At 60.2% G+C, this 22,641-nt stretch overlaps 1 protein-coding gene and 1 long non-coding RNA gene across 5 annotated transcripts in view; one reads left to right on the top strand and one right to left on the bottom strand.

The window, feature by feature from the left end:
• LOC138847429 (uncharacterized) overlaps positions 1-5,234 on the bottom strand; it is an 11,366-nt gene extending 6,132 nt beyond the window's left edge. The window contains exon 1 of one of the 2 annotated variants that reach the window (XR_011385253.1): positions 4,777-5,234. This is a non-coding gene — a long non-coding RNA (uncharacterized lncRNA). Of the gene's footprint in view, positions 1-3,823; positions 3,961-4,776 lie in introns of those variants that run through there. The other variant, XR_011385254.1, reaches the window with a different exon arrangement.
• On the top strand, positions 4,217-22,641 carry KMT5A (lysine methyltransferase 5A). Of its 3 annotated transcripts, none has more exons than XM_070066111.1 (8): positions 4,217-4,472; positions 8,959-9,080; positions 10,019-10,175; positions 14,477-14,696; positions 15,038-15,125; positions 18,379-18,438; positions 20,411-20,601; positions 21,030-22,641. In XM_070066111.1, exons 1-8 carry the CDS (start codon positions 4,463-4,465, stop codon positions 21,238-21,240), a joined length of 1,059 nt encoding a protein of 352 aa, XP_069922212.1. In that variant the 5' UTR covers positions 4,217-4,462; the 3' UTR covers positions 21,241-22,641. The 3 variants fall into 3 exon arrangements, with proteins under 3 accessions (XP_069922212.1, XP_051684846.2, XP_069922211.1); XM_051828886.2 differs by lacking the exon at positions 4,217-4,472 and adding an exon at positions 8,032-8,698; XM_070066110.1 differs by lacking the exons at positions 4,217-4,472; positions 8,959-9,080 and adding an exon at positions 8,410-8,698.

Raw genomic sequence — 22,641 nt, 5'->3', positions numbered from 1 at the left:
TCAGGATAGGAGTCAAAGTCCTTACTGCGACCTTTGTGTCCATCAGGGCCCAGGAAGCAAAACAGAGAATTTCAAACGGGAAGTTGGCAGCTGGTGTTGCGGTGCCGTGGATTAAGTGGTCACTTGCAGTGCTGGCATCTGATAGTGGGGCACCAGTGGACGTCTGCTCCGCTCCTCATCCAGCTTCCTGCTGCTGCACCTGGAAAGGCAGCCGAGGATGGCCCAAGTGCTCCGGCCCCTGCCAGCTGTGTGGGAGACCCAGACGCTTCCTGACTCCTGGCTTCAGCCTGACCCACCCCTGGCCGTTGCAGCCATTTGGAGAGTGGGCAAAAGATCTCTCTCTCCCCCCTTCTCTCTCTCTCTCTCTCCCCCTCCATCTGCCTTTCAAATAAAAAAATACATGAATCTTTAAAATAATTAAAAAAAAAAGATTTTTTTTTTTTAAAGATGTATTTGTTTGAAAGGCAAAGTTACAGAGAAGCGGAGGGAGAGAGAGAGAGAAAGAGAGAGAAAGGTCTTCCATTTGCTGCTTCACTCTCCACGTGGTTGCAGTGGCTGGAACTGCACCATTCTGAAGCCAGGAGCCAGGAACTTCTTCCAGGTTTCCCATGTGGGTACAGAGGCCCAAGAACTTGGGCCATTTTCTGCTTTCCCAGGCCATAGCAGGATCAGAAGTGGAACTGAATCAGAAGTGGAGCAGCTGGGATTTGAACTGGCACCAATATGGGATGCTGGCACTGCAGGCCGTGGCTTTACCTGCTACACCACAGCACTGGCCCCAGACTTATTTCTGAAAGGCAGAGTTACAGAGAGAGGAGAGAGAGACTGAAGAGAGGTCTTCCATTCACAGGTTCACGTCCCAAATGGCCACAAAGGCCGGAGCTAGGCTGGTCTGCAGCCAGGATTTCCTTCCGGGTCTCCCACGTGGGTACAGAGGCCCAAGTACTAGGCCATCCTCCTCCGCTTTGCCAGGCACATTAGCAGGGACCTGGATCAAAAGTGGAACAGCCAGGCCATAAAATAAGTTTAAAAATAAACAAAATGGGGCCAGCACTATGGCGCAGCAGGTTAATGCCCTGGCCTAAAGCACTGGTATCCTATATGGGCACTGGTTCGAGTCCTGGCTGCCCCACTTCCAATCCAGCTCTCTACTATGGCCTGGTAAAGCAGTAAAAGATGGCCCAAGTCCTTGAGTCCCTGCACCTGCATGGTAGACCCAGAAAAAGCTCCTGGCTTTGGATCAGCACAGCTCTGGCCATTGCGGCCAATTGGGGAATGAACCATCAGATGGAAGACCTCTCTCTCTCTCTCTCTCTCTACCTCTCCTCTCTCTGTGTAACTCTGACTTTCAAATAAATAAATAAATCTTTTTTTTTTTTTTTTTTTTTTTTTTTTTACAGGCAGAGTTAGACAGTGAGAGAGAGAGAGAGACAGAAAGAAAAGTCTTCCTTCCATTGGCTCACCCCCCAAATGGCCGCTACAGCTGGCGCTACGCTGATCTGAAGCCAGAAGCCAGGTGCTTCTCCTGGCCTCCCATGCGCGTGCAGGGCCCAAGCACTTGGGCCATCCTCCACTGCACTCCCGGGCCACAGCAGAGAGCTGGCCTGGAAGAGGGGCAACCGGGACAGAATCCGGCGCCCCGACTGGGACTAGAACCTGGGGTGCCAGCGCCGCAGGTGGAGGATTAGCCTAGTGAGCCACAGCGCCGGCCAATAAATAAATCTTTAAAATAAATAAATAGGAAATTGTTTAAAATAAATTAAGAATTCTTTAAGGTGCCAGCATTGTGGCATCGTGGGTAAGGCCACTGGGACACCAACATCCCATAGAGACGCCAGTTCAAGTGCTGGCTGTTCTACTTCCAATCTGGCTCCCTGCTAAAGGCCTGAGAAAAACATCAAAAGATGGCCCAAGTAGTTGGGTGCCTGTTACCCAGTGGGAGACTCAGAAGAAGCTGCTGGCTTCGGCCTGGCCTTACCCCAGCTGTTGCGGTCATCTGGAGAGAGAAACAGCCAACGGAACATCTCTGTTTCTCCTCCTTCCAACTCCATCTTTCAAATAAATAAATAACTTTAAAAATAAATAAATAAGTTTGTTTAGTTGAAAGGCAGAGCTACAGAGAGAGGTCTTCCATCCACAGGTTTATTCCCCAAATGGCCACAACAGCTGGTGCTGGCCAGGCCAAAGCCAGGAGCCAGGAGCTTCTTCTGGGTCGCCCACGTGGGTAGCAGGGGCCCAAGGACTTGGGCCATTCTCCATTCTTGCCCAGGCTGCATTAGCAGGGAGCTGGATAGAAACTGAGCATCTGGGACTCGAACTGCTGCTCATATAGCATGCTGGGGTTGCAGGTGGTGGCTTAACCAGTTAAGCACCCCTGAAATAAGTTTAAAAATAACTAAAATAGGAAATTGCTTAAAGAGGTGGTGGAGGCCTGACAGCAACTGCAGATGAGGGGAGCCCTCAGCTGTTCCTCACCCCGCTGAGAAGCCGGCACCCCTTCCGCAGCCTCGGGAGGCCGCTGCGGCGGGCACTTCTCGTTGATGTATTTATTTTTCATTTTTGTTTTTGCTGCTGGCACCCTCGGAGGGCCCTGAGGCCGTTTCTGGGAGCGTGGGAAGAACCCTGAGACCAAACCGGATGCCACGCCAGAGGAAAGTGTCACCACCAAGGGGACCGCGCAAGGAAGAGCAGGATGAGGAGGCAAACCCTCCTCCTCCTCCTCCTCCTCCTGCTCCTCGGGCTCGCTGTGCACACCGGAGCCCCAGACCACACAGGCAGGGTAACGCGGCCATGACCCGGGCCCTGCCCACCTTCCCAGCCGGCTCCCTGCATTTCCCCAGTGCAGGCACAGGTCGGAGCACACCGGGTCAGGACTTAGTCCCCAGCCCAAGGGCTCATCTTCACCTCCGGGCGTTCCCGCCTGGGAAATCCCCCTTATCTGGAGTACAACTGGAACCCATCAGCTCAGACAGGATTTGACCCACCTAAAGACAGAGCCCCCTCCCTCCTCTTGTTCTGTAATCCCCCATAGCATTAATCACTACCGTTATCCTGTTATCCTTTCAACCGTTTCTTCTTCCTTCCTCTAAAGTGTGGGCCAGGGGCCAGCGGTGTTGTGATTCCGCAGGCTAAGTGTGACCTGCAACACTGACATCCAATACTGGAGCGCTCCCTGCTGATGCACCTGGGAAAGCAGTGGACGATGGCCCAAGTCCCTGGGCCCCTGCACCCTGGGGAGACCCAGATGGACTCCAGGCTTCAGCCTGACCTATTATTCCCCGTCTGGGGCCATGTTGGAAGTGAACCAGAGGATGGAAGACAGCTCTCTCTCTCTCCTTCCTTTCAAAGATAAAAATAAAATTTTTTTTAAAGTGCAGGAATGAAACTGTCTTAGTTGCCATGGTTGGGAGACAGAAACCATCCCACGCATACAACTCAAAACGAATTAATGCATTTCGGAAAAAGCAAAAACCTCCATGCATGTAAGGAAGGGGGCTTTCCCGGGTGTGTCGGCCCCTCTGTCCCTGGACGGCCCGGGGGAGCTGAGCCCAGAAGTGCTACGCGCCAGCTGCGGACAGAAGCGCAGCCTTCCACTCTCCCGGCGCGCTCACCGCCGTCGTCTTCCTTGACCACTTTGGGGTCACGCCCAGGAGAGAGCCCGGGGATCCCCTGGGGCGCTTGGTGGGGTTCGGTGGCCACCTGGTGGGCTGACAGTCAAGAGAGCCAGCCAGGTGGGCAGCGAGCCAGTTACCCGTCTGTTGCCCCGGCCGCAGGAGGGGTGGGAGTGCCGGGCCAGGACCTTCGGGGTCTTGGGGAAGCTCACCCCCAGACCCGGCCGGGGCGCAGGAGCCGAGCCAGCAGGCGTGGGACCGGAAGGCTGGCCCAACGATGAAGAGATCAAAGGGCTGGAGGGGCTAAGGTGCGCAGGTGCCCAGCCCCCGCGGCCGCCGGGCGCCCCGGGTCACACGTGGAGGCTGAGGGGTCAAAGGTCGGGTTCCGGTCAAGCCGGGAGGGAAAGCGGAAGTCCCAGCTCCGAGCCACTCCGAGCGCGGGCCTGCGGCCGCGTGACTAACGCTCCGGAGGCGGAGCTTCAGCCCGCGGAGGGGGAGGAGCTATCGGCCTCCCAATGGCGGCTCGGGAGGGTCCCTGCGCAGCAGCCAATCAACGCCAGCCCACGGTCAAATTTAAACCCCCTCCCCTTTCCCCCTCCTCCTCTGGGACCTGTCCCGAAAGCGTTTGTAGAAAGTGCGGCCGCTGGCCCCGCCCCCACCGGGGAGGCGGGGAGAAGGGCGGGCTCTCCTTCCACGTCCGCCTATTACGACGGGCAGCTCGAGGAAAGGCGGGCGTCAGCGCCAATCAGGGCGAGCAGCTGCAGCTCGGCGGAGCAGTTGGCTACAGTTGTTGCAACTTTTTTCGAAAGCTCCGTTTCCCGGGAGATCCCAGGCGGTGACAGAGCCCGGCCATGGCTAGAGGTATCCGCCCCGGTGGTCTGCGCCCGGGCGGCTGGGTAGGGGGTCTGGCCGGCGGCGAGGCTCCCTCCTGCTGGTGGAGCGCCGGGGCCGGGGGGAGGGGGTGCTGTGCGGAGCCTTCCCCCGCTCCGCTCGGAGGCCCCCGGGAGCCCCTCCCCACAGCCCTGCCTCGGTTTCCCCGCTCTGGAGCGTGGGCACGCGCGGATTGCCTGTGCAGGGGCTCGGTGGGGACAAGCTCCGGGCACCTCCGGGGATGGTGGTGGTTGGCATGGCGGGGGTGGGGGGCTTGCCATGAGGCTTTGCCTACCTTGGGGCTCTCGCCGGTGGAGAAAGGGTGCGACCCCGAGGTGGGGACGCACAGCCTTACCCCGCTTCTTGCGGAGCGCGTCCGAGCGGACCTCGCGGCGGGTGCCTCCGTGGCTCCCTGAGTCAGCGGCGCGAGTGGCCTGCGTGGGCCTGGGCAGGGCGGCTGCGGGCCGCGGCGCCCCTGCGTGGAGGCCTTCCTGGCACACTTAGTTTGCGGGCAGCACCGCGAAACCCACGTTATGCGGCAGAGCGCCCCGGCCGCGGGTTCTCCTGCGCGCCCGCGGGCCTGAAACTTGAGCGTGGCAGTGGAGTGGGATCGTGATTTTCACGGAGGAACTTGGGTGTCACCTGTTCCTCAAGGCTCCCGGTTGGCAGGAGTGGGCACTCGGCCGCGGTTCGTTCCGTCTGTGGGCGCCTCGGTTTTCAGGCCCGGCACCCAGTTGCATCATTCGTTCTCCCAGCATCCGCCTGGGGCCCTCTGGGACGAGACCTACCCAGTTTCTGACGAATAAATGAAGCTTCGTGAGCTTCATAACCCCATTTATGCAGAAAATTAATATTTTTTTCTTAGAAAAGTGTTAGGCATTGAAAAGCATACTTGGTAGTATCTAATTTGGTTCATTTTCCCCATCATAGTGAAATCATTTAAATAGCTGTTTCAAAACTAATGCTAAAATTTTTTTTAAAAAGCTGTAGTTAGTCTGTAAGGGGGAGAAAAACCAACCATCTATCATTGAACTACTTAAATACAGGCAACCGTAGTGACCACTGAGGGCCAGCCACTTTGTTATTGCGGTTAAGCTTACTGAAACTGTTACTCCCGGTTCTCGGGGGCAGCAGCCGAAGTGCAGAGTCACTGCCCAGAGCAGCCACAAGGTCGAAACGAACGTCTTCCAGCTCCCCTCCGCGGGCTTACAGATCAGCTCTGCGATTATGGGGCGGTGATTCTCTGTCCCGTGGCATCCCCAGCTTAGTGCTTACCGTAGGGCTCCTGGCTCTCACAGACGATTAGATCGGACAATTAGAGTTGGAAATAGCAGGTCGTTTATGGTGCTTGAAATAAAGGGCCAGTGTTTCTCTTTGTTCCAAACTCAAAAGTTTATTTGAGAGCCCTGCTGGGTTGCATGAAGGAGCTGCAGGCTGAGGCTTCGTGATCCTCTGAGCGTTGATAGCCCAGGGGTCTTCGTTCCCTGGAGGTCCCCTTCTGTCTGCTGCTGCAGCTCCGCGGCCTGCTCACCTTCTGCAGTTCACAGCCCCTTAGCTGAAGTGCCGGAGTGCTTTCCCATGCGGCCCTCGCCACGCCCCTGCCTTCAGCCCCGGTATTATTCTCAGGACCAAGCCTGCACCCCTCACCATGGTTGGTGAACCCCTGCTAACCCTTCCAGTTCCACTGTGGTCTGTGTCTTTGGCACCGGGCCGGGACCAAGCAGGCACTCTGCAAATGTCTACCGGATGAATCAGTCACTGTGTTAGCACCTGGACTTGAGAGACGCCATGTACCTTTTACGATCCCGTGCCTTGGCGGAGCCCAGCTCATCCCTTCCTGTCACGGAACTCTTAGTGAAGTGATGTATCTCTCTGCCCTGATCTTAGAGTGTAGCAGGAGTCTTACAGGGCCTCCAGGACACATTATAAATAGTCTACAAGTGTTAGCTATTAGCCTTGCTGCTATTAAACTTAGTTTTTTAAAAAATATTTCTTTATTTGAGAGGCAGAGTCATGGGGAGAGAGAGGGAGCAACAGAGCAGGCAGCCTTCATCTGGTTCACTCCTCAGATGGCCTCAAAGGCTGGGGCTACAGCAGGCCGAAGCTGGGGGCTGGGACTCCATCTGGGTCCCACATGCCGGTGGCAGGGACCAAAGCGTTCAGGCCATCTTCTGCTGCCTGCCCAGGTGCATTAGCAGGGAGCTGGCCTGGAAGTGGAACAGCAGGGCCTTGAACTGGTGCTCCAGGATGGAATGCCTGCGTTGCACCACAAGGCTGGTGCCGGGCAGGGCTATCTGACACTTACCTACCTGGGTGAGAGGGGCTTGAGCCCCAGGCTGAGAGGAACGGGTGCCAGGTTTGCAGCAGAGCCGCTGCAGTAGGTGTACCAGGCAGTGAAAGCTGTGGCCATGAGTAGGTGACAGGGCCAGCGCTGTGGTGGAGTGGGTAAAGCTGCTGCCTGCAGTGCCGGCATCCCATATGGGCGCCCGTCAAAGTCCTGGCTGCTTCACATCCAATCCAGCTCTGCTGTGGCCTGGGAAAGCAGCAGAAGATGGCCCTGCACCCGCGTGGGAGACCTGGAAGAAGCTCCTGGCTTCTGATCGGCCCAGCTCTGGCCGTTGTGGCCATCTGGGGAGTGAACTAACAGATGGAAGACCTCTCTCTCTCTCTGCCTCTGCCTCTCTGTAGCTCTGACTTTCAAATAGATAAATAAATCTTAAAAAAAAAATAGTATGTGATGTGGACAAGATGATTGGCAGCTGCCACTGCCAGTCTGCGATTCCTGCAGTAGCTGTCAGTCACTTGGAAACGGCCCAGCCTGACCGTGCACCTTGGAATCCTTTCGTTCTCAGGTAGTTTTGGGGATTTAAGTGTGGTAGACACTGCCCAGGACTTGGGCAGAAGCCCCTGCCCCAACGGGGTCAGTGGTTGGGGTGGGGGCCCTGACCCAGAGGATGTTAGTTACATCTCCAGCCTGTTTGGGTGGCAGGGTCGTGTCACTTAATCCTCCTGTCTTCTCCCCCATGAGAATCAGCCATTTGTTTATCTGTGGGTGTAGGAAGCCCCCCCGGGGCGGGAGCGAGGTGGGCCATTGCAGGTGCTTGGTTTGTACCCTGGAGGGGTGCTGAGGCCCAGACTTGAGAACAGATGCAGGGGGAGAAGGCGGCCCGACTCCCAGACCACAGCGGAGGGAGGCAGCAGCTGGGCACCTCTTGTTTACATCTATGACTCTGCACAAATACAGTGGCTCTCCGGCTGCAGTAGGGTGGGCGCGTGGGCTCAGGGTCAGGGGCCCGGGCTGGCAACCCACGACGACTTCTGAGAACCTGGCCGAGCCCCTGGCTTCCCCCAGCCTCAGTTTCCCTGTCTACAGAGAGGAGATAGTAACGGAGCCCACGCTCACCAGCCCGTTTGAGGTTTGAATGATAATGGATGCGAGAGGAGCGCCCAGCAAACTTAAAGCCCTGCCTCTGGCTCCCCAGAGACCCCTACCGGTCTAATACAGACCCCTGAGTTTGACACCTGGCCCAGTCACCTCCTGGGTCTGCGGCCCCGGGCGACCCCCTGCACATCCCTGGAACATCAGAACTCCCCACTGTCCCGGGGACGCCCGCAGGACCTGACCGCCGAGGGCGCGCAGCTCTGGGCACCCCCGCGGGCCCTCGCCCGCCGCGTCCGCCGCTGCGGAGTTCGTGCGGCTCCGACGGGGCTCCGCAAATATGCGCTGAGCCAGCGGGAGAAGGAACCGGAGCCCGGGCGGAGGAGATCGCCTTTCCCACCCCTTCCTGCCCGAGCGGCGGAGTTCGCGCGCGAGGGGGCGCGCCCGAGTCGGGATTCGTCCAGGCCGCGCGGGCTGCCCGCCCCTCGGCGCGGAGCCTCCGGCGCCGCCCCTGCCAGCCCCTCCCCGGGCTGGGCGCCGGACGGTGGGCGGCGGCGAGCGGGCGGGCCGCGGAGGACGTGCCGCCTGCGCCTCCCTCCCCGCGTCCCTGGCTCCGGGCGGCCCGGGACTGCCGCGGCGGCGCGCGGGTGCCGGGCCCTGCTCGCAGGCCATGGGGGAAGGGGGCGCCGTGGGGCGCCGTCGGCCCTTCCCCGGGGCGCCGCGGCGGCGCTGGTGGCGGCGGCAGCAGCAGCAGCAGAGGCAGCGGCAGCGCTGGTGGCCGGGCCGCGGCGAGGGCGAGGGCGCGGGGCGCGCCGCCATGGGCCTGGCCGGGCTGCAGGTGGGTGTGTCGGGCCTGGCCGCGCGGGGGGCGGGCGGCGCGCGCGGGGCCCGGCCGGGCCGGGCGGCGGGAGGGCGGCGGCGCGGGCCTGGGCCTGGCCCTGCCGATCGGCCGGCCGCTGCCTCCGGCGGCGCCGGCGGCCCACCACTGCCGGGCTCTCGAAACATGGCTGCGGCGCCCGGCCCGGGCGGCCCCGCTCCCCGCCCCGCCGCGCCCTGAGCGCTCCCCTCCCCCGCTTCCCCCGGGTCCCCCCTCTCCAGGCAGGAAGATGTCCAAGCCCCGCGCGGTGGAGGCGGCGGCGGCGGCGGCGGCGGTGGGAGCGACGGCCCCGGGCCCGGAGATGGTGGAGCGGAGGGGCCCGGGGAGGCCCCGCACCAACGGGGTAAGCAGGCACCCTCCCCGCACTCCCGCTGCGCGCCCGCCGGGCCCGGGCCGCCAGCACGTGGGCGCCCCGGCCCCCGCCGCCCTGGGGCGCCCGGCTGGGGCTGCCTCATTTCTGCTGGCGCCACGCTCGGCTGCGCCATGACCCTGGCAGTGCTCGACCTCGGGAAAAGTTTGTGCCTTCTCGGCGTTTCCATCGCTGAGACCCAGCGACCCCGAGGGGCTGCCTCGCCAGGCCGTGTGCGGGGCCTGCCCGGGTCCCTCCCCGACCCGGCGCCTCCTGGCTTATCAGGCGACAGGGGGGGAGCCCAGAAACTGGCCTGCGTAGTCAGGAGAGGTCCCACACCCAGAAACCGCGCAGTGGCTGGGCGGGCATGCCCACCCCCTTCCCTGGTCATCGCCCAGGTGCGGTTTGCAACAGCCGCCGCCCCGGGTGGGCTGGCGGGAGCCTCTGCTCCCATCAGCTTTCCCGTCACCCTGAGGAAAGTCGCCAGCCTGGAACCGGGAGGCTCCTGGGCTGCAGCCACTGAGAGGGGCCTGGGGGTGCTGACCAGCCCCCTCCGCCGACCTCAGAACCCAGTGGTCAGTCAGGTTCCCTAGGCCTGTCCCTCTAGGGGCTTCTGGCCTGACTCCGCCCAGCCCTTGCACCTGCCTCAGCCTGCCCTGGGTCACTCTGACCCCTCCTGGCCGCTGGCTGCTCACCTCCTTCCTGCAGAGACCTTTGTGGGCAGCTGGTGTCCCGCTGGCCAGATGTCCCCTCGGTGAGAGAGCCAGAGGCCACAGGTGTTGGGGGCCCGGGGGATTCCCAGCCTGCCTGCACTCCCGCGGGAGGACCCCCGGGGTCCAGCCGCGGTGTCTGTTCTGCCCCCTGTGTCCTGGTTGCCTCCTGCGGGGTCTTGTTGCTCCAGCGCCCTTCAGAGCGTATGTTTGTCGTTTTAGGAGAATGTGTTTGCCGGGCAGTCCAAGATCTATTCCTACATGAGCCCGAACAAGTGCTCCGGAGTGCGCTCCCCGCTGCAGGAAGACAACTCCGTTGCGCACTACGAAGCCAAGTGCCCGGGGAGACCATTAGCCGGGATCTACCGGAGGCGAGAAGGTGAGTGCCTGGCGCGGCCGGCCTGGCTGCAGGCCTTTCTCCTTCATAAAGCCCTGGGCGTCCCCTGTTCCTCCTGCCCTCTGCCAGGCCGCGGAGGTTTGAGCCCCGAGTGTCAGCTCGCTTCTGAGTAGCAAGCACGACCGAGAGCGGCCTGCCCCAGGGCGTGTGCCTGGTCGGTCAGACAGGTTCTCCCTGCTCTCACGTGAGTTAGCGCAACCTTAGCCCTGGTGGTGCTGCCACGTCGCGCCTGACTCACAAGGAGAGAGGCGCCCGAGCGTGGCAGGTGCAGGAATGGCGATTCCGGGTCGTCCCGCCGGGCGGGTTCAGTGCCGGCTGCTGCGCCATGCGATCACAGGGCGCCAGCTCCCCGCCCTCTACCCCCGCCTCCCTCCGCGAGGCAGCACACTGTGCCGTGGGCTCTGGAGTTAAAGTACTGAGCAAGGGAATGCGGTTCTCGACCACCTGATCGTGCTGTGCCAAGCAAGCTGAGCCTCCCGGAAGTCTTGCCTTCCTCCAGAAACTCCCTGTGGGGGGGGGGGCGGCCCCCCCCCCCAGCCCGCTGCCTGCTGATTAATTCTGTCTGAAAGCAGCGGAGCACCTGGCTCCCAGCCCCTCCTGTGTTCTCGCAGAACGGGTCCCGAGCGACGACCTCGCCAGCCTCGGGGGCAGAAGCCTCCCGGGCTGGACTTCCCAGTGCACAGGGCAGCGTGACCTCTGTGTGTGACTTGGGTTCTAATCCTGCCTCTGCCACTGGAAAGGAGGCAGCCTTCCAAGCCCAGTGGTGTCTCCTGTAGACTCGGGGGAGGAGTCCTCCTGACCGCCAGGCGCCGCACGGATGCAGAGGGGCTTTGCCCTGGCTCCCGGAGCACCTGGGACATGCTGTCCCTGCCACGCCCGGGGGCGCAAAAGGCTCTTTCTAGAACCAGCAGTCGGTGAGGCTCATTCACATTGTCCAAGTGGTGGCGCTGTAGCGCCCGAGTTAGCTGTTGGATGGCAGTGATTAACATTGGGGACCCCAAGGGCCAGACTTCTCTGATTCTGCCATGATGCCGGTGAGACACGAGTCCTTCACGGGCGCCACACGTGCCCAGTGTTAGGTTGACGGCCTGGCCTTTGGTGCCACCCAAGAAGGTGTGGAAGGGAGTAAGAACAATCCGGATGGTGTGGACGTACTGGTTTTTCTCTTGTGTATCGAGGTATGATTCTTACGTCATGAAGCTCATCATTTTATAGTGTAAACTGGCTGGTTGTTAGTACGTTCACGGTGGTGTGCAGCCATTAGCATTCATTGATTCCAGAATGTTCTTTCCCTCTCAAAAAATAAATCTTGTACCCATTTTCCACGCCCCCAACCCCAGGCAGCCATCCGGCTCTTGTGTCTCTAGGAGTTTGCCTCTCTGGGCGTTTCGTAAAGTGGAGTCACATGGAGGCTCCTGGGTCTGGCTCCCGGGGCGCATCCGTGTTGTAGCATGTGTCGGCTTCACGCCTTTTCATGGATGAGTCGTGTTGCGTGGTGTGGATGGACCACCTTTTGTGGCCTGGCTCGTTCCACGTTTGGCCTACTGGAGGGTCAGATTTTGTGCGCACACGTGTTTTTCATTCTCTTGAGTGGGTGCCTCGGGGTGGGATTGCTGGGCGAAGTGGGAACTCTGTTTAGCATTTTGAAGGACGCCAAAGTGTTTTCCAAAGTGGCTGTACCATTTCACATTCCTACCGGGAGTGTGGTATTGACTTACCTCTTAAAAGTAAATTAAAAGGAAAAAGAGGGCAAGACGTTCACAGCACGGGCGCTGCACAGCTGTTTTTTTTTTTATTTTTATTTTTTATTTTTTTTTTTAATTTTTTACAGGCAGAGTGGACAGTGAGAGAGACAGAGAGAAAGGTCTTCCTTTGCCGTTGGTTCACCCTCCAATGGCCGCCGCGGCCAGCGCGCTGCGGCCGGCGCACCGCGCTGATCCGATGGCAGGAGCCAGGAGCCAGGTGCTTTTCCTGGTCTCCCATGGGGTGCAGGGCCCAAGCACCTGGGCCATCCTCCACTGCACTCCCTGGCCACAGCAGAGGGCTGGCCTGGAAGAGGGGCAACCGGGACAGAATCCGGCGCCCCGACCGGGACTAGAACCCGGTGTGCCGGCGCCGCTAGGCGGAGGATTAGCCTAGTGAGCCGCGGCGCCGGCCTGCACAGCTGTTTTAGTAATGGATCATTGCAGTGTTCCTCGTCACACGCCAGCCAGTCTGCGAGAGCCACTGGACACACACGGCACGGCAGCCCTGTTGCATTGTAAAGATTTATTTACTTATTTCAGAGGCAGAGAGAGAGAGACCAAGATAGTCTGTCCACGGGTCACTCCCCAAAGGGCTGCACAAGCCCGGGCAGAATAGCCAGTTCTGGAATCTGCACTTGCAAGCCGCGACTTAACCCACTGCACCACCCCTGAGGCGTCCAGGCAGCGCTGGGGGACGCTCTGCCGCCTGGCTTCCGAGGTGCTGTTGCCAGCAGTGCTGTGTGTGCCGCTTCTGCCTCCTAGGCTCTCCACAGCCAGCACAGAGGCTCAGAACCTCTGCCCAGCGTGTTGGTCTAAGGTAGAGCCAGGGGCTGGTGCTGTGCTGGAGCAGGTAAGCTGGTGCCAGATCGAGTCCCGGCTGCTCCACTTCCGACCCAGCTGCATGCTAATGTGCCTGGGAAAGCAGCGGAGGATGGCCCGGCTGCTTGGGCCTCTGCACCTACAAGGGAGGCCCAGGGGAAACTCCTGGCTCCTGGCTTTGGATTGGCCCAGCTCCAGCTGTTGCGGCCATCTGGGGAGTGAACCAGTGGATGGAACGTATCTCCCTCTCTGCCTCTCTGTAAGTTGTTTTTTGTTTTTTTTTTTTTTAAGACTTAATTATTTGAGAGGCAGAGAGAGAGAGAGAGAGGTTTTCCATCCTCTGGCTCACTCCCCAGATGGCTGCAACAGCTGTTGCTGGGCCAATCCAAAGCCAGGAGCCAGGATCTTCTTTGTGGTCTCCCATGTGGGTGCTGGGGGCCTAAGCACTTGGGCCATCTTCTACTGCTTTCCCAGGCCACAGCAGAGAGCTGGATGGGAAGTGAAACAGCCAAGGCTCAAACCGGTGCCCACATGGGACGCCATCACTGCAGGCAGTGGCTTCACCTGCTGCGTCACAGCACTGGCCCTAGTAAATAAATATTTAAAAAAAAAAAAAAAAAGAGCCGCGCCCTTCTGCCAGGTGGCCCTTAGTGGACGCCAGGCTTAGCAGGCTGAGCCCCTCCCCTCTCCTCCCCGGAACCCTCTTTTCTTCCTGGAGCCTGTCTTTAAAGTTGTTTTTAAATTTTATTTTCATTTTAATTGAAAGAGAAACAAAAATAGATCTTCCCTCCCCTGGTTCACTGCCCAGATATCCTCAACAGCTGTGGCTGGGCCGAACTCGGGAGCCAGCAGCCCCATCCGAGTCTCCCACGTGGGTGGAGGGGACCCAAGCACTTGCGCTGTCACCTGCTGCCTCCCAGACGCTCACTGGCAGGCAGCTAGGTCACAAGTGGAATAGCGGGTGAAGCTACACCGCCTGCAGCGCCAGCATCCCATACGGGCACCAGTTCAAGCCAGCTCCCTGCTAATGCGCCTGGGAAAGCAGTGGGAGATGACCCGAGTGCCCAGGCCCCTGCAGCCATACTGGAGACCTAGCAGAAGCTCTTGGCTTGGGCCTGGTCCAGCCGTGGCTGTTATGGCCATTTAGGGAGTGACCCAGTGGATGGAAGACCTTTTTTTTTTTTTCCTCTCCTTCCTCCCTCCCTAGCCTGTAACTCTGTCTTTTGAATAAATAAGTAAATCTAAAAGAAGAAGAAGGGGCCAGTGCTGTGGGTGGTGTAGTGGGTAAAGCCACTGCCTGTGGTGCCAGCATCCCATGTGGGCACTGGTTTGAGCCCTGGCTGCTTCACTTCCGATCCAGCTCCCCGCTGATGTGCCTGGGAAAACAGCAGAAGAAGCCCCGTAGCCTTGAGGGAGACCCAGAAGGTCCTGGCTTCGGGCTGGCCAAGCTGCGGCTGATGAAGCCATTTGGGGAATGAACCAGGGGATGGAAGATCTCTCAGTAACTGACTTTCAAATGAATTAGTAAATAAATCTTAAAAAAAAAAAAACAAAACAGAGAAGAAGCGGTGGAGTAGCTAGGACTTGAACCTGGCCCCCTGTTGTATGATGCAGGCATCCTAAGCAGCCGCTTTGCCTGCCGCACCACAATGCCCGCCCCCCAGAGCCCACCTTAGCGAGGGTGGAGTGAACCCTGTTTTCTCCACCCTCTGCCTGCAGAGAAGAGAAGTGGTGGGAACGCCATACGAAGTTCCATGAAGGCCGAGGAGCCGAAGCTCAGAGACGCCAGGAGAGGCCCCCTGGCACCTTTTCCAAACCAAAAACCTGACGCAGCAGAACCTCCAAAAACTCCAGCCCTGGCTGGTGACTCTCCCGCTGCAGCCGGCGCCAAGCCAGCCCTGAAGAAGCCCCTCAAGGGCCGACAGACCCCTCGGAAGAAGTAAGCACCGCGGACCCCGTGTGCTGGCCCCAGGGAAGGCTGCCTGGGCGCCCATGAGGGCCACGTGCTCCCCTGTCCCCACCTGTCAGGCCAAAGGCTCGGCCCCAGTTCTGGGTCTGGTGCCGTTTGGGAGTGTGGACGCCCTCCCCTCCCCGCTGAGCAGGGCTGGCCTCTGCAGTGCCCCCCCAGCGGGGCCTCGGGGGCAAGTGAGCTGATGTGACTGCCAGGCCCCAGGGACAGAGGTGTTTCATGGGCATCATTCCCAGGGAGCCACCTCCCAGGTGTGAGCGTGGCTTTCCGTCCCAATAGTTTTTCTTTCCCCGCCCTCCTTTCTTAAACAGAGCTCAAGGAAAAACGCAGCAGAATCGCAAACTCACGGATTTCTACCCTGTCCGAAGGAGCTCCAGGAAGAGCAAAGCCGAGCTGCAGGTAGCGCCTTGTGGTTTCAGTCCAGCTCTCGGGGCAGGGTGGCCCAGTGGGCAGTGCTCGGCCTGTGTCTCAGCCTCGTTTGTGTCACCTTAGGGCGAGATGCTCGGCCCCTCTGGCCTTGGCCATCTCCTCCCTCTAAGGGGGTCGTCTCAGAGCCTGCTCTGCCTTCCTGGTGGGTCCCTGTGGGGCCTGGGGAGACACTTCCGTGAGGGAGCCTTGTGGCCTGTGGCGTGGAGAGCCGGGTGCTCCAGGGCGAGTTGGCAGGGCTGTTGCCGCCTGGAGCGCTGCTTGGTCTCTTGGAGCTGTGTCTCAGGGAGGCGAGGAGCCGTGGGTGGCGCCGCGCGTGCCAGCTGTGCCCTGGCAGTCCCTCGGCTCTCACTGCTGTAGGTGGGATGGCCGAGTAGTCGTGGTGGGCTGCCTGTGCTGATTAAAAGATAAGTATGTTCACGTGTGTAGGACTCTGGCACTGTGCCTGGCCCTTAACCTTCCCCGTGGGGCCTCCTCCTGGGGCTCTTCTCTGCTCTCTCTCGCCCAGCCACCGCCCTAGGGGCATGAGGAGCAAACTGGAGTGACTCACAGGAGTGCAGGGATGGGCAGCTGGGGCCCCTCTGTGGTGGAGCCCGGGGTGTGGCCAGGTCCCTCAGGACTGCGGGGGCGGCCCCTCTTAGCAGCCAGGGCCTGGGGGCAGTGCCCAGGCTTGCCTCCCCCACCGAGCAGTGGGGAGCCTGGGCCTGGGGGGGGGGGTTCTGTGTTTCAGCCTCCCCCCACCCGCCGCCCCATACTTTGATGTTAAATCTGCAGATATAGATGCAGCCGGGTTTCTGTGTCTCTCCTGCTTTTAAACACCAAACTGGGAGCAGGCTTGCAGGGCAGTGGTTAAGACAGCAGTTAGGGACCCATGTCCCCGCCACGCCCCGCACCTGAGCTCCTAGCTACAGCTCCTGGCTGCAGCTTCTTGCTAGTGCAGGCCCTGGGAGGCAGCGGTGATGGCTCAAGTCATCTGGTCTCTTGCACCCCTCGGGGAGACCGGGGTTGAGTTCCTGGCTCTGGCTTTGGGCCCACCCAGCCACGGCCATACAGACATTGGAGGAGTGAACTGGTGGATGGGAGCCGTCTCCACCTTGCTGTTTGTGTCTATTAGTATTCCTCTCTTTGTCTATCTGCCACTCAAGTAAATAGTAAAAACAGGCCAACAAAAGTGGGTGGGGGGCCCACTTCGCCCCTGGGGAGCAGCGTTGGCTGTATTTCCAGAGAAAGGCGAAGTCTTTGGGCCAAGAACGAGCCATCCTAACGGGCGCACCAGCAGTGGGAGGCTGCACTGTGTACCTGCAGCCGTGGCTCTGCAGAGGGGGCGGCCACGCCAGGCAGCAGAGCCCTCGGCCCCTCCCGGCTGGGCTCCCAGCCGCTGTGCGCCCACACAGCCATCCCAGCCTGCCTTGCGAATGGAAGCAGCGGCTTGTCGGCCTGTAGGAGCGAGGGCTCAGGGGCCGGGAGTGGCTCAGCTGACCTCGTCAGCAGCCAAGTGCGAGGGGGACACCCTCACATCCCCTTAGCAGGCGTAGGAGAGCTGACCCTGTTCTGGACCGAGCGCCGGAGCCCTGCCGTACCCCTCACTGTTTGTATTGGCTCTGCTGAGTGAACCACGTGAGCCGCCGTTGGCCGGGCAGTGGAGCTGCTGTTGGCCGGAGCAGTCAGGCAGTGGCCGGCCAGGACAACGGCACTGTTGCCAGCCAGACACTGTGGCTCTTGTTGGCCGGCACAGAGCGACGACAGCTGGCCCCGGTGCACATTCTGTTTGCTGCATAGGGCAAGCCCAGGGGTGTGGCCACAGGGCAGCGTCTGAGGGTGAGGCCAGGCCTGGCCTGACTGCCCTAGAGGGCCAGCAGAGACTGTGCCCGGGCTAGAGTCCAGGTGGGCGGGGCAGAGCAGTGTGGCTGGCCAGGTGTTGGGAGGGAAGCTTCCTGGACACCTTGCTCCGTCTGGAAACAGTGGGCAGCCCAGAGCCCAGGGCAGGAGTTGGCCTCTGGGCTGCAGGGTTTGGACTCGGGGGGAGGTGTGCAGAGAGGCCTGGACCCCCTGGCCCTGCACCGTGGGGCTCCATGGCCGGCTGGCCGGGCCTCGAGGAGGCTGAAGCTCAGCTCCAGGGACAGGCGCGCGGCTCCGCTGCGGATTCCACATTGGGCATGGCTGGGCGCTGGGCCCTTCCTGTTCACAGGCCTGCTGGCCCTCACTCAGGCCTGCTGACTCCCTGTCTGTCTGCCGCCAGAGTTCTCCTTAGGACGCTCGGAGCTGGTTGTCTGCAGGCCCCCAGCTGGGACTGCAGAGACGTGGTTCCATTGGCTGTGTCTCCAGCACGCACGGTGGGTGTGGTCAGTGGCCAGACAGGCCGCAGGCTGTGTGCAGAAGGGTCTGGGCCCAGTGCTGGTGCGGGGTTCCCTGTCTGCATGGTTCCTTTTTCTCCCTCATTCCTGTGCCACAGCAGGGCCATGGGGAGGCCCAGTTAAGGACAGAGGTGGCAGCAGCATGGCTGTGGCCTGTAGGACAGGAGGCAGGACGTGTTGGTCAGGACTGTCTCACCAGGGCACTGACCTCTAGACAGCACCCCGGGCCCCCCACTGGGGGGCGCATAGCACACACAGGGCCCCTCTAGGGGGTGTGGCCCCGTATCTGCCGTCGCTGTCATCGAGTGTATAAAGTCCCAGTCCCGGTTTTCAGATGTCCGTGATTTGTCAGGTTTTAGAATGTTGCATGGGCAGAACAGAACACTTCCGTGAGTGCCGTCCCACTCTGGCCCCGCACCGTGGCCCTCCTGACCCAGCTGAATCCAGGGGACTGGCCTTCCACAGCAGCTGGGGCTCCCGGCCCTGCTGGGCACGGGAGAAAACGCTGATGGCTCGCTCTCTCCCCACCCCTCCTTCTCTCTCTTCCTCTCTCTCTCTCTCCCTCCCCCTCTCCCCCTCCCTCCCTCCTTCTCCCTCTTCCTCTCTCTCTCTCCCTCTCTCCCTCCCCCTCTCCCCCTCCCTCCCTCCCTCTCCCTCTCTCCCTCCCCCTCTCCCCTCCCTCCCTCCCTCTCCTTCTCTCCCTCTTTCTCCCCCTCCCTCCCGCTCTCCCTCCCTCTCCTTCCCTCTCTCCCTCTCTCTCCCCCTCCCTCCCTCTCTCTCCCCCCTCCCTCCTTCTCCCTCCCTCCCTCCCTTCCCTTCCCCCCCTTCCCTTCCCTTCCCCCTCCCCCTCCCTCTCTCTCTCCTCCCCCCAGTCGGAAGAACGGAAAAGAATAGATGAATTGATCGAGAGCGGGAAGGAAGAAGGGATGAAGGTAAGGGTCGGCAGAGCCCGTGGGCGTGGCCGAGGGTGGGCGTGGCCGAGGCTGTCCACTCACAGCCGGCGTGGGGGGGCCGCCTGCGGCTTTGGCCACCAGTGTCGCAGGGACTGGTCAGGCTCCTGGGGTGTCAGAGAGCCAGGCACTCACACTGCCAAGGAGACGCTTGCTTCATGAAGGAAACATAAATGGGCTTTGTGCGTCCGTGTTACCCGGGGGGAAGGTTTTAAAGTCGTGGTGAAGTGCCCATAATAGAACACATGTCTTCTTAAAGTGGACACTTGTGTGTCATGGGGCGCAGTCAGGATGTTGTGTAACCATCACCATTACCCAGTTCCAGAACTTACCCTGCTCCCCTGCCAGCCCGGCACACTCTGGGCCCTGGATCTGTCCCCCGGTGCGTCCTGCCGCCTGAGCCACACAGTGTGGGTGTGCAGCTGGCCGGGTCCGGCTGCTTTGACTTATATCAAAGGGGAAACTGATACATTTGTCTTGAACTCTTGTCCTGCGCAATGGCAATCCCGAGTGACCCGCGCTCTGGGGAGAGGGGAGTAACTCTCCACTCTATGCTGGGGTGGCCTGGTGGGTCTGGACTTGGCCCTGGGCTCAGAAATCTTCAGTGCCCACCCCACAGCCCCAAAACGGAATCGGAGCTCAAGTCCCGGGCCCCTAAAGCCCCCGCCCTGACTCCATCTTGATGGAGCAAGGGGAGCTCTGGCAGGGAGTGAGGGGAGACTGGGACCCAGGCCCTGCACTTTTTTATTTTTCAAAGATTCATTTATTTATTTGAAGGCAGAGGCGGAGGCAGCGAGAGAGGTGTCTTCCATCTGGTGATTCACTCCCCAGATGGCTGCAATGGCCAGAGCTTTGTCAATCCAAAACCAGGGGTAGGTACAGGGGCCCAAGGACTTGGGCCATCTTCTGCTTTCCCAGGCCATAGCAGAGAGCTGGATGGGAAGAGGAGGAGCCGGGACTCGAACCGGTGCCCATATGGGATGCCGGCACTGCAGGCGGTAGCCTTACCTGCTGTGCCACAGCGCCAGCCCCCGGGCCCTGCTCTTGGCACTGGAACCTAAACGGCGAGGCCGAGGCTATGCGGTGCAGTTCCTGGCTCTGTGGCCTCAGCCACATGGCTGTGCTCTGTGAGCCCGGGTCTGCTGATCTGCAGCATTGGGGTAGCTCTGCCCTGGGGACCTCGTGCAGTGCCTGCACACGGGCACACTGGTGCTCCGGGACCCTGCACACGGGCACACGGGTGCCCCGGGACCCTGCACACGGGCACACGGGTGCCCCGGGACCCTGCACACGGGCACACGGGTGCCCCGGGACCCTGCACACGGGCACACGGGTGCCCCGGGACCCTGCACACGGGCACACTGGTGCCCCGGGACCCTGCACACGGGCACACTGGTGCCCCGGGACCCTGCACACGGGCACACTGGTGCTCCGGGACCCTGCACACGGGCACACTGGTGCCCTGGGACACAGGAGTTCTGAAGTTGGGGTGCGGCGGTGGCTGCACAGCTGTATCCACTCTTCAGTGTGGTTTGCTCCTGGGGCCAGTGTTGGGGCTTAGAGTGAAGTTGTTGCCTGCAACGCGATCATCCTGTGTGGGCGCCAGTTTGTGTCCCGGCTGCTCTGCTTCCGATCCGGCTCCCTGCTAGGGTCCTGGGAAAGCAGCGGAAGATGCTCCAAGTGCTTGGGCCCCTGCACCCGCGTGGGAGACCCGGATGGAGTTCCTGGCTTTGGCTTGGGTCAGCCCTGGTGTTTGGGGAATGAACCAGCAGGTGGAAGAGCTCTGTCTCTCCCTCTCTATCTGTAACTCTGCATTTCACGTAAATAAATGAATCCTGAAAATTTGAAAATAATAATAAGATAAAGCTTGCCCCTGGCGGGCCCCCAGGAAGGCCCGTGCCTTGCAGCCGCCACTGCTATTAAAAACCAATGCTCTCTCGCCGCCTCCTGGCAGATTGACCTCATCGACGGCAAAGGCAGGGGCGTAATTGCCACGAAGCAGTTCTCCCGGGGTGACTTTGTGGTGGAGTACCACGGCGACCTCATCGAGATCACCGATGCCAAGAAGCGCGAGGCTCTGTACGCCCAGGACCCCTCCACGGGCTGCTACATGTACTACTTCCAGTATCTGAGCAAAACCTACTGGTAAGTCCGCGGCTGCTTCGCGTGGCCGCCCCGCGCCCCGCCAGCCACGGGCCTGGGCTGATCGAGCTCTTTGTGGTTCGGCTTTGGGTGCAGTTCTTGCTGCCTGTCTCGGGGCTGTCTCCCTACTTCCTGTCTGGAAGCCCCGGGGTGGGAGGTGGGCTGGGGGCCGCCTCATCCAGCGAGAAGCAGAACTGGACCCGTCTCACACAGCCCTGCCCGGCAGCCCACCTGGCTGCTCTGTGTGGCCGCTAAGTGCTCCTGGCTGTGGCCAGCGGAGTTGACTTCTATCCATGGATCTAGTTCGTAAAACTCTCCAGTTGCCTCCCTCGTCTCCAGAAAGAGCCCTTGTGGGTTGTGTCCCCTGCGCCTCCAGCCCTTGACGGGTCAAAAGGCCTCTTTGCCTGTGTAACCCCCTCCCTCCCCACCAGCGTGGACGCCACACGCGAGACCAACCGCCTGGGACGGCTGATCAACCACAGCAAGTGCGGGAACTGCCAGACCAAACTGCACGACATCGACGGGGTGCCCCACCTCATCCTCATCGCTGCGCGGGACATCGCGGCCGGGGAGGAGCTCCTCTACGACTACGGGGACCGCAGCAAGGCCTCCATCGAAGCCCACCCCTGGCTGAAGCACTGACCGCCGCCGCCGGCCTCTCCAAAGGACAAAGTGCCCTCAAAGGGAATGGGTTTTTGTTTTGTTTTTTTACACTTAGTCTTAGCAGATTACTTCAGATGTTTTTAAAAAGTATATTAAGATGCCTTTTCACTGTAGTATTTAAATGTCTGTTCCAGGTTTCCAAGGTGGACTTGAACAGATGGCCTTACATTACCAAAACTTTTATATTCTAGTTGTTTTGTACCTTTTTTGCATACAAGTCGAACGTCCGTGCTTCCCGTGCATGCGGTCAAAGACTCGGCACAGGTTTTAGAGAGGAAAGAGAAGCAGGGCGCCGGGCGGGCCTCCCGCCTGCAGGTGCAGAGCCAGGCCCTGCCCGCCTGCCCGGCCTGCCCCGGGCGTTCCAAGCTCTTGTTCTCCCCGCGTCTCGACAGGCGCACGCTGAAGTGTATGAATATTTTTTAAAGGGTTTAACAGTAAGCTAGTCTTCCCCTCTGCTTTCTCGAAAGCTTCCTGGCCCCCGGGGCCGCGAGCACAGGCCTGGTGTCAACTGCTCTTCCACAGGCTGCCCCTCCCCAGGCGGCCGAGCAGGCTGGAGGCAGGCGGGGGAGGTGCCGCCTCCCTGTGCTGCCGGGGCAGGGTTCCCGAAACTGGGTTATTAATTCTTTATAGAAATGTGAACACTGAGTTTATTTTAAAAAAAAAATTTAAAACGTTTAAAAAAAAACAGCAAAAAAAAATTAAAAAAGAAAAAAGGCAAAAAAAAAAAACCCACAGCAAACAACTTACATGTATATAGGTCTTGAAGTGAGTGAAGTGGCTGCATTTTTTTGTTCTGGGTTTCTTTGCTTTGTTTCTGTAGGCGAGATTTGAGATGGTACTCTATTCTAATCAAAAATAAAGTTTTTGTAGTGGGACCAGAAATGACTTACCCGGCCGCCCCACCCCCACCCCACCCCCCATGACCTGCTGTCGAGGCCTTGGTGCCCCAGGACCCCTGCCGCCAGCCTCAGGGAAAGGCGCCAGGTACACGGGACAGCAGGCAGGGCTCGAGGACAAAGCTCAAGTGTTTTCCCCTGGACCGGTGGTGGGAGGAGAAGTGGCTCCCTCTCCCTCCCGAGGGGGCTGGTTCTCACTGTCCGCCCCCAGGCCAGTGGGGCCAGGTCAAGAGCCTGCCCTCTGCTCCAGGCGCCTCCCCCCACCCCAGGCTCATGACGGTGCTACCTAAGAAAGTCTTCCCCGCCCCCGCCGGCCTGGTGGGTGGGCAGCAAGTCGGAGGAGGATCCGATGGCAGCGTGGAAATGCGGGCTGTACCTGTCGTGGTTTAGCTTTGTATGTAAGCAAACAAAAAGGAAATAAACTTGAATCTTATTTGTCATCATAAAAATGAAATGAGAAATTAAAGTATTTATTGCCAGGCGA

Source organism: Oryctolagus cuniculus, chromosome 21 (genome assembly GCF_964237555.1).
Source record: "Oryctolagus cuniculus chromosome 21, mOryCun1.1, whole genome shotgun sequence".
NCBI lineage: Eukaryota > Metazoa > Chordata > Mammalia > Lagomorpha > Leporidae > Oryctolagus > Oryctolagus cuniculus.
The sequence above is the reverse complement of the archived record's forward strand: the minus strand, read 5'-3'. Positions and strand labels throughout refer to the sequence as shown.

Excerpts from the sequence above, each read along its gene's own strand:
- KMT5A (XM_070066110.1), top strand. The coding sequence starts at position 8,531 with ATGGGGGAAGGGGGCGCCGTGGGGCGCCGTCGGCCCTTCCCCGGGGCG. Across the intron at positions 8,699-10,018 it reads TGGGCCTGGCCGGGCTGCAG|GAGAATGTGTTTGCCGGGCA; the intron begins GTGGGTGTGTCG and ends TTGTCGTTTTAG. Across the intron at positions 18,439-20,410 it reads GGAAGGAAGAAGGGATGAAG|ATTGACCTCATCGACGGCAA; the intron begins GTAAGGGTCGGC and ends GCCTCCTGGCAG.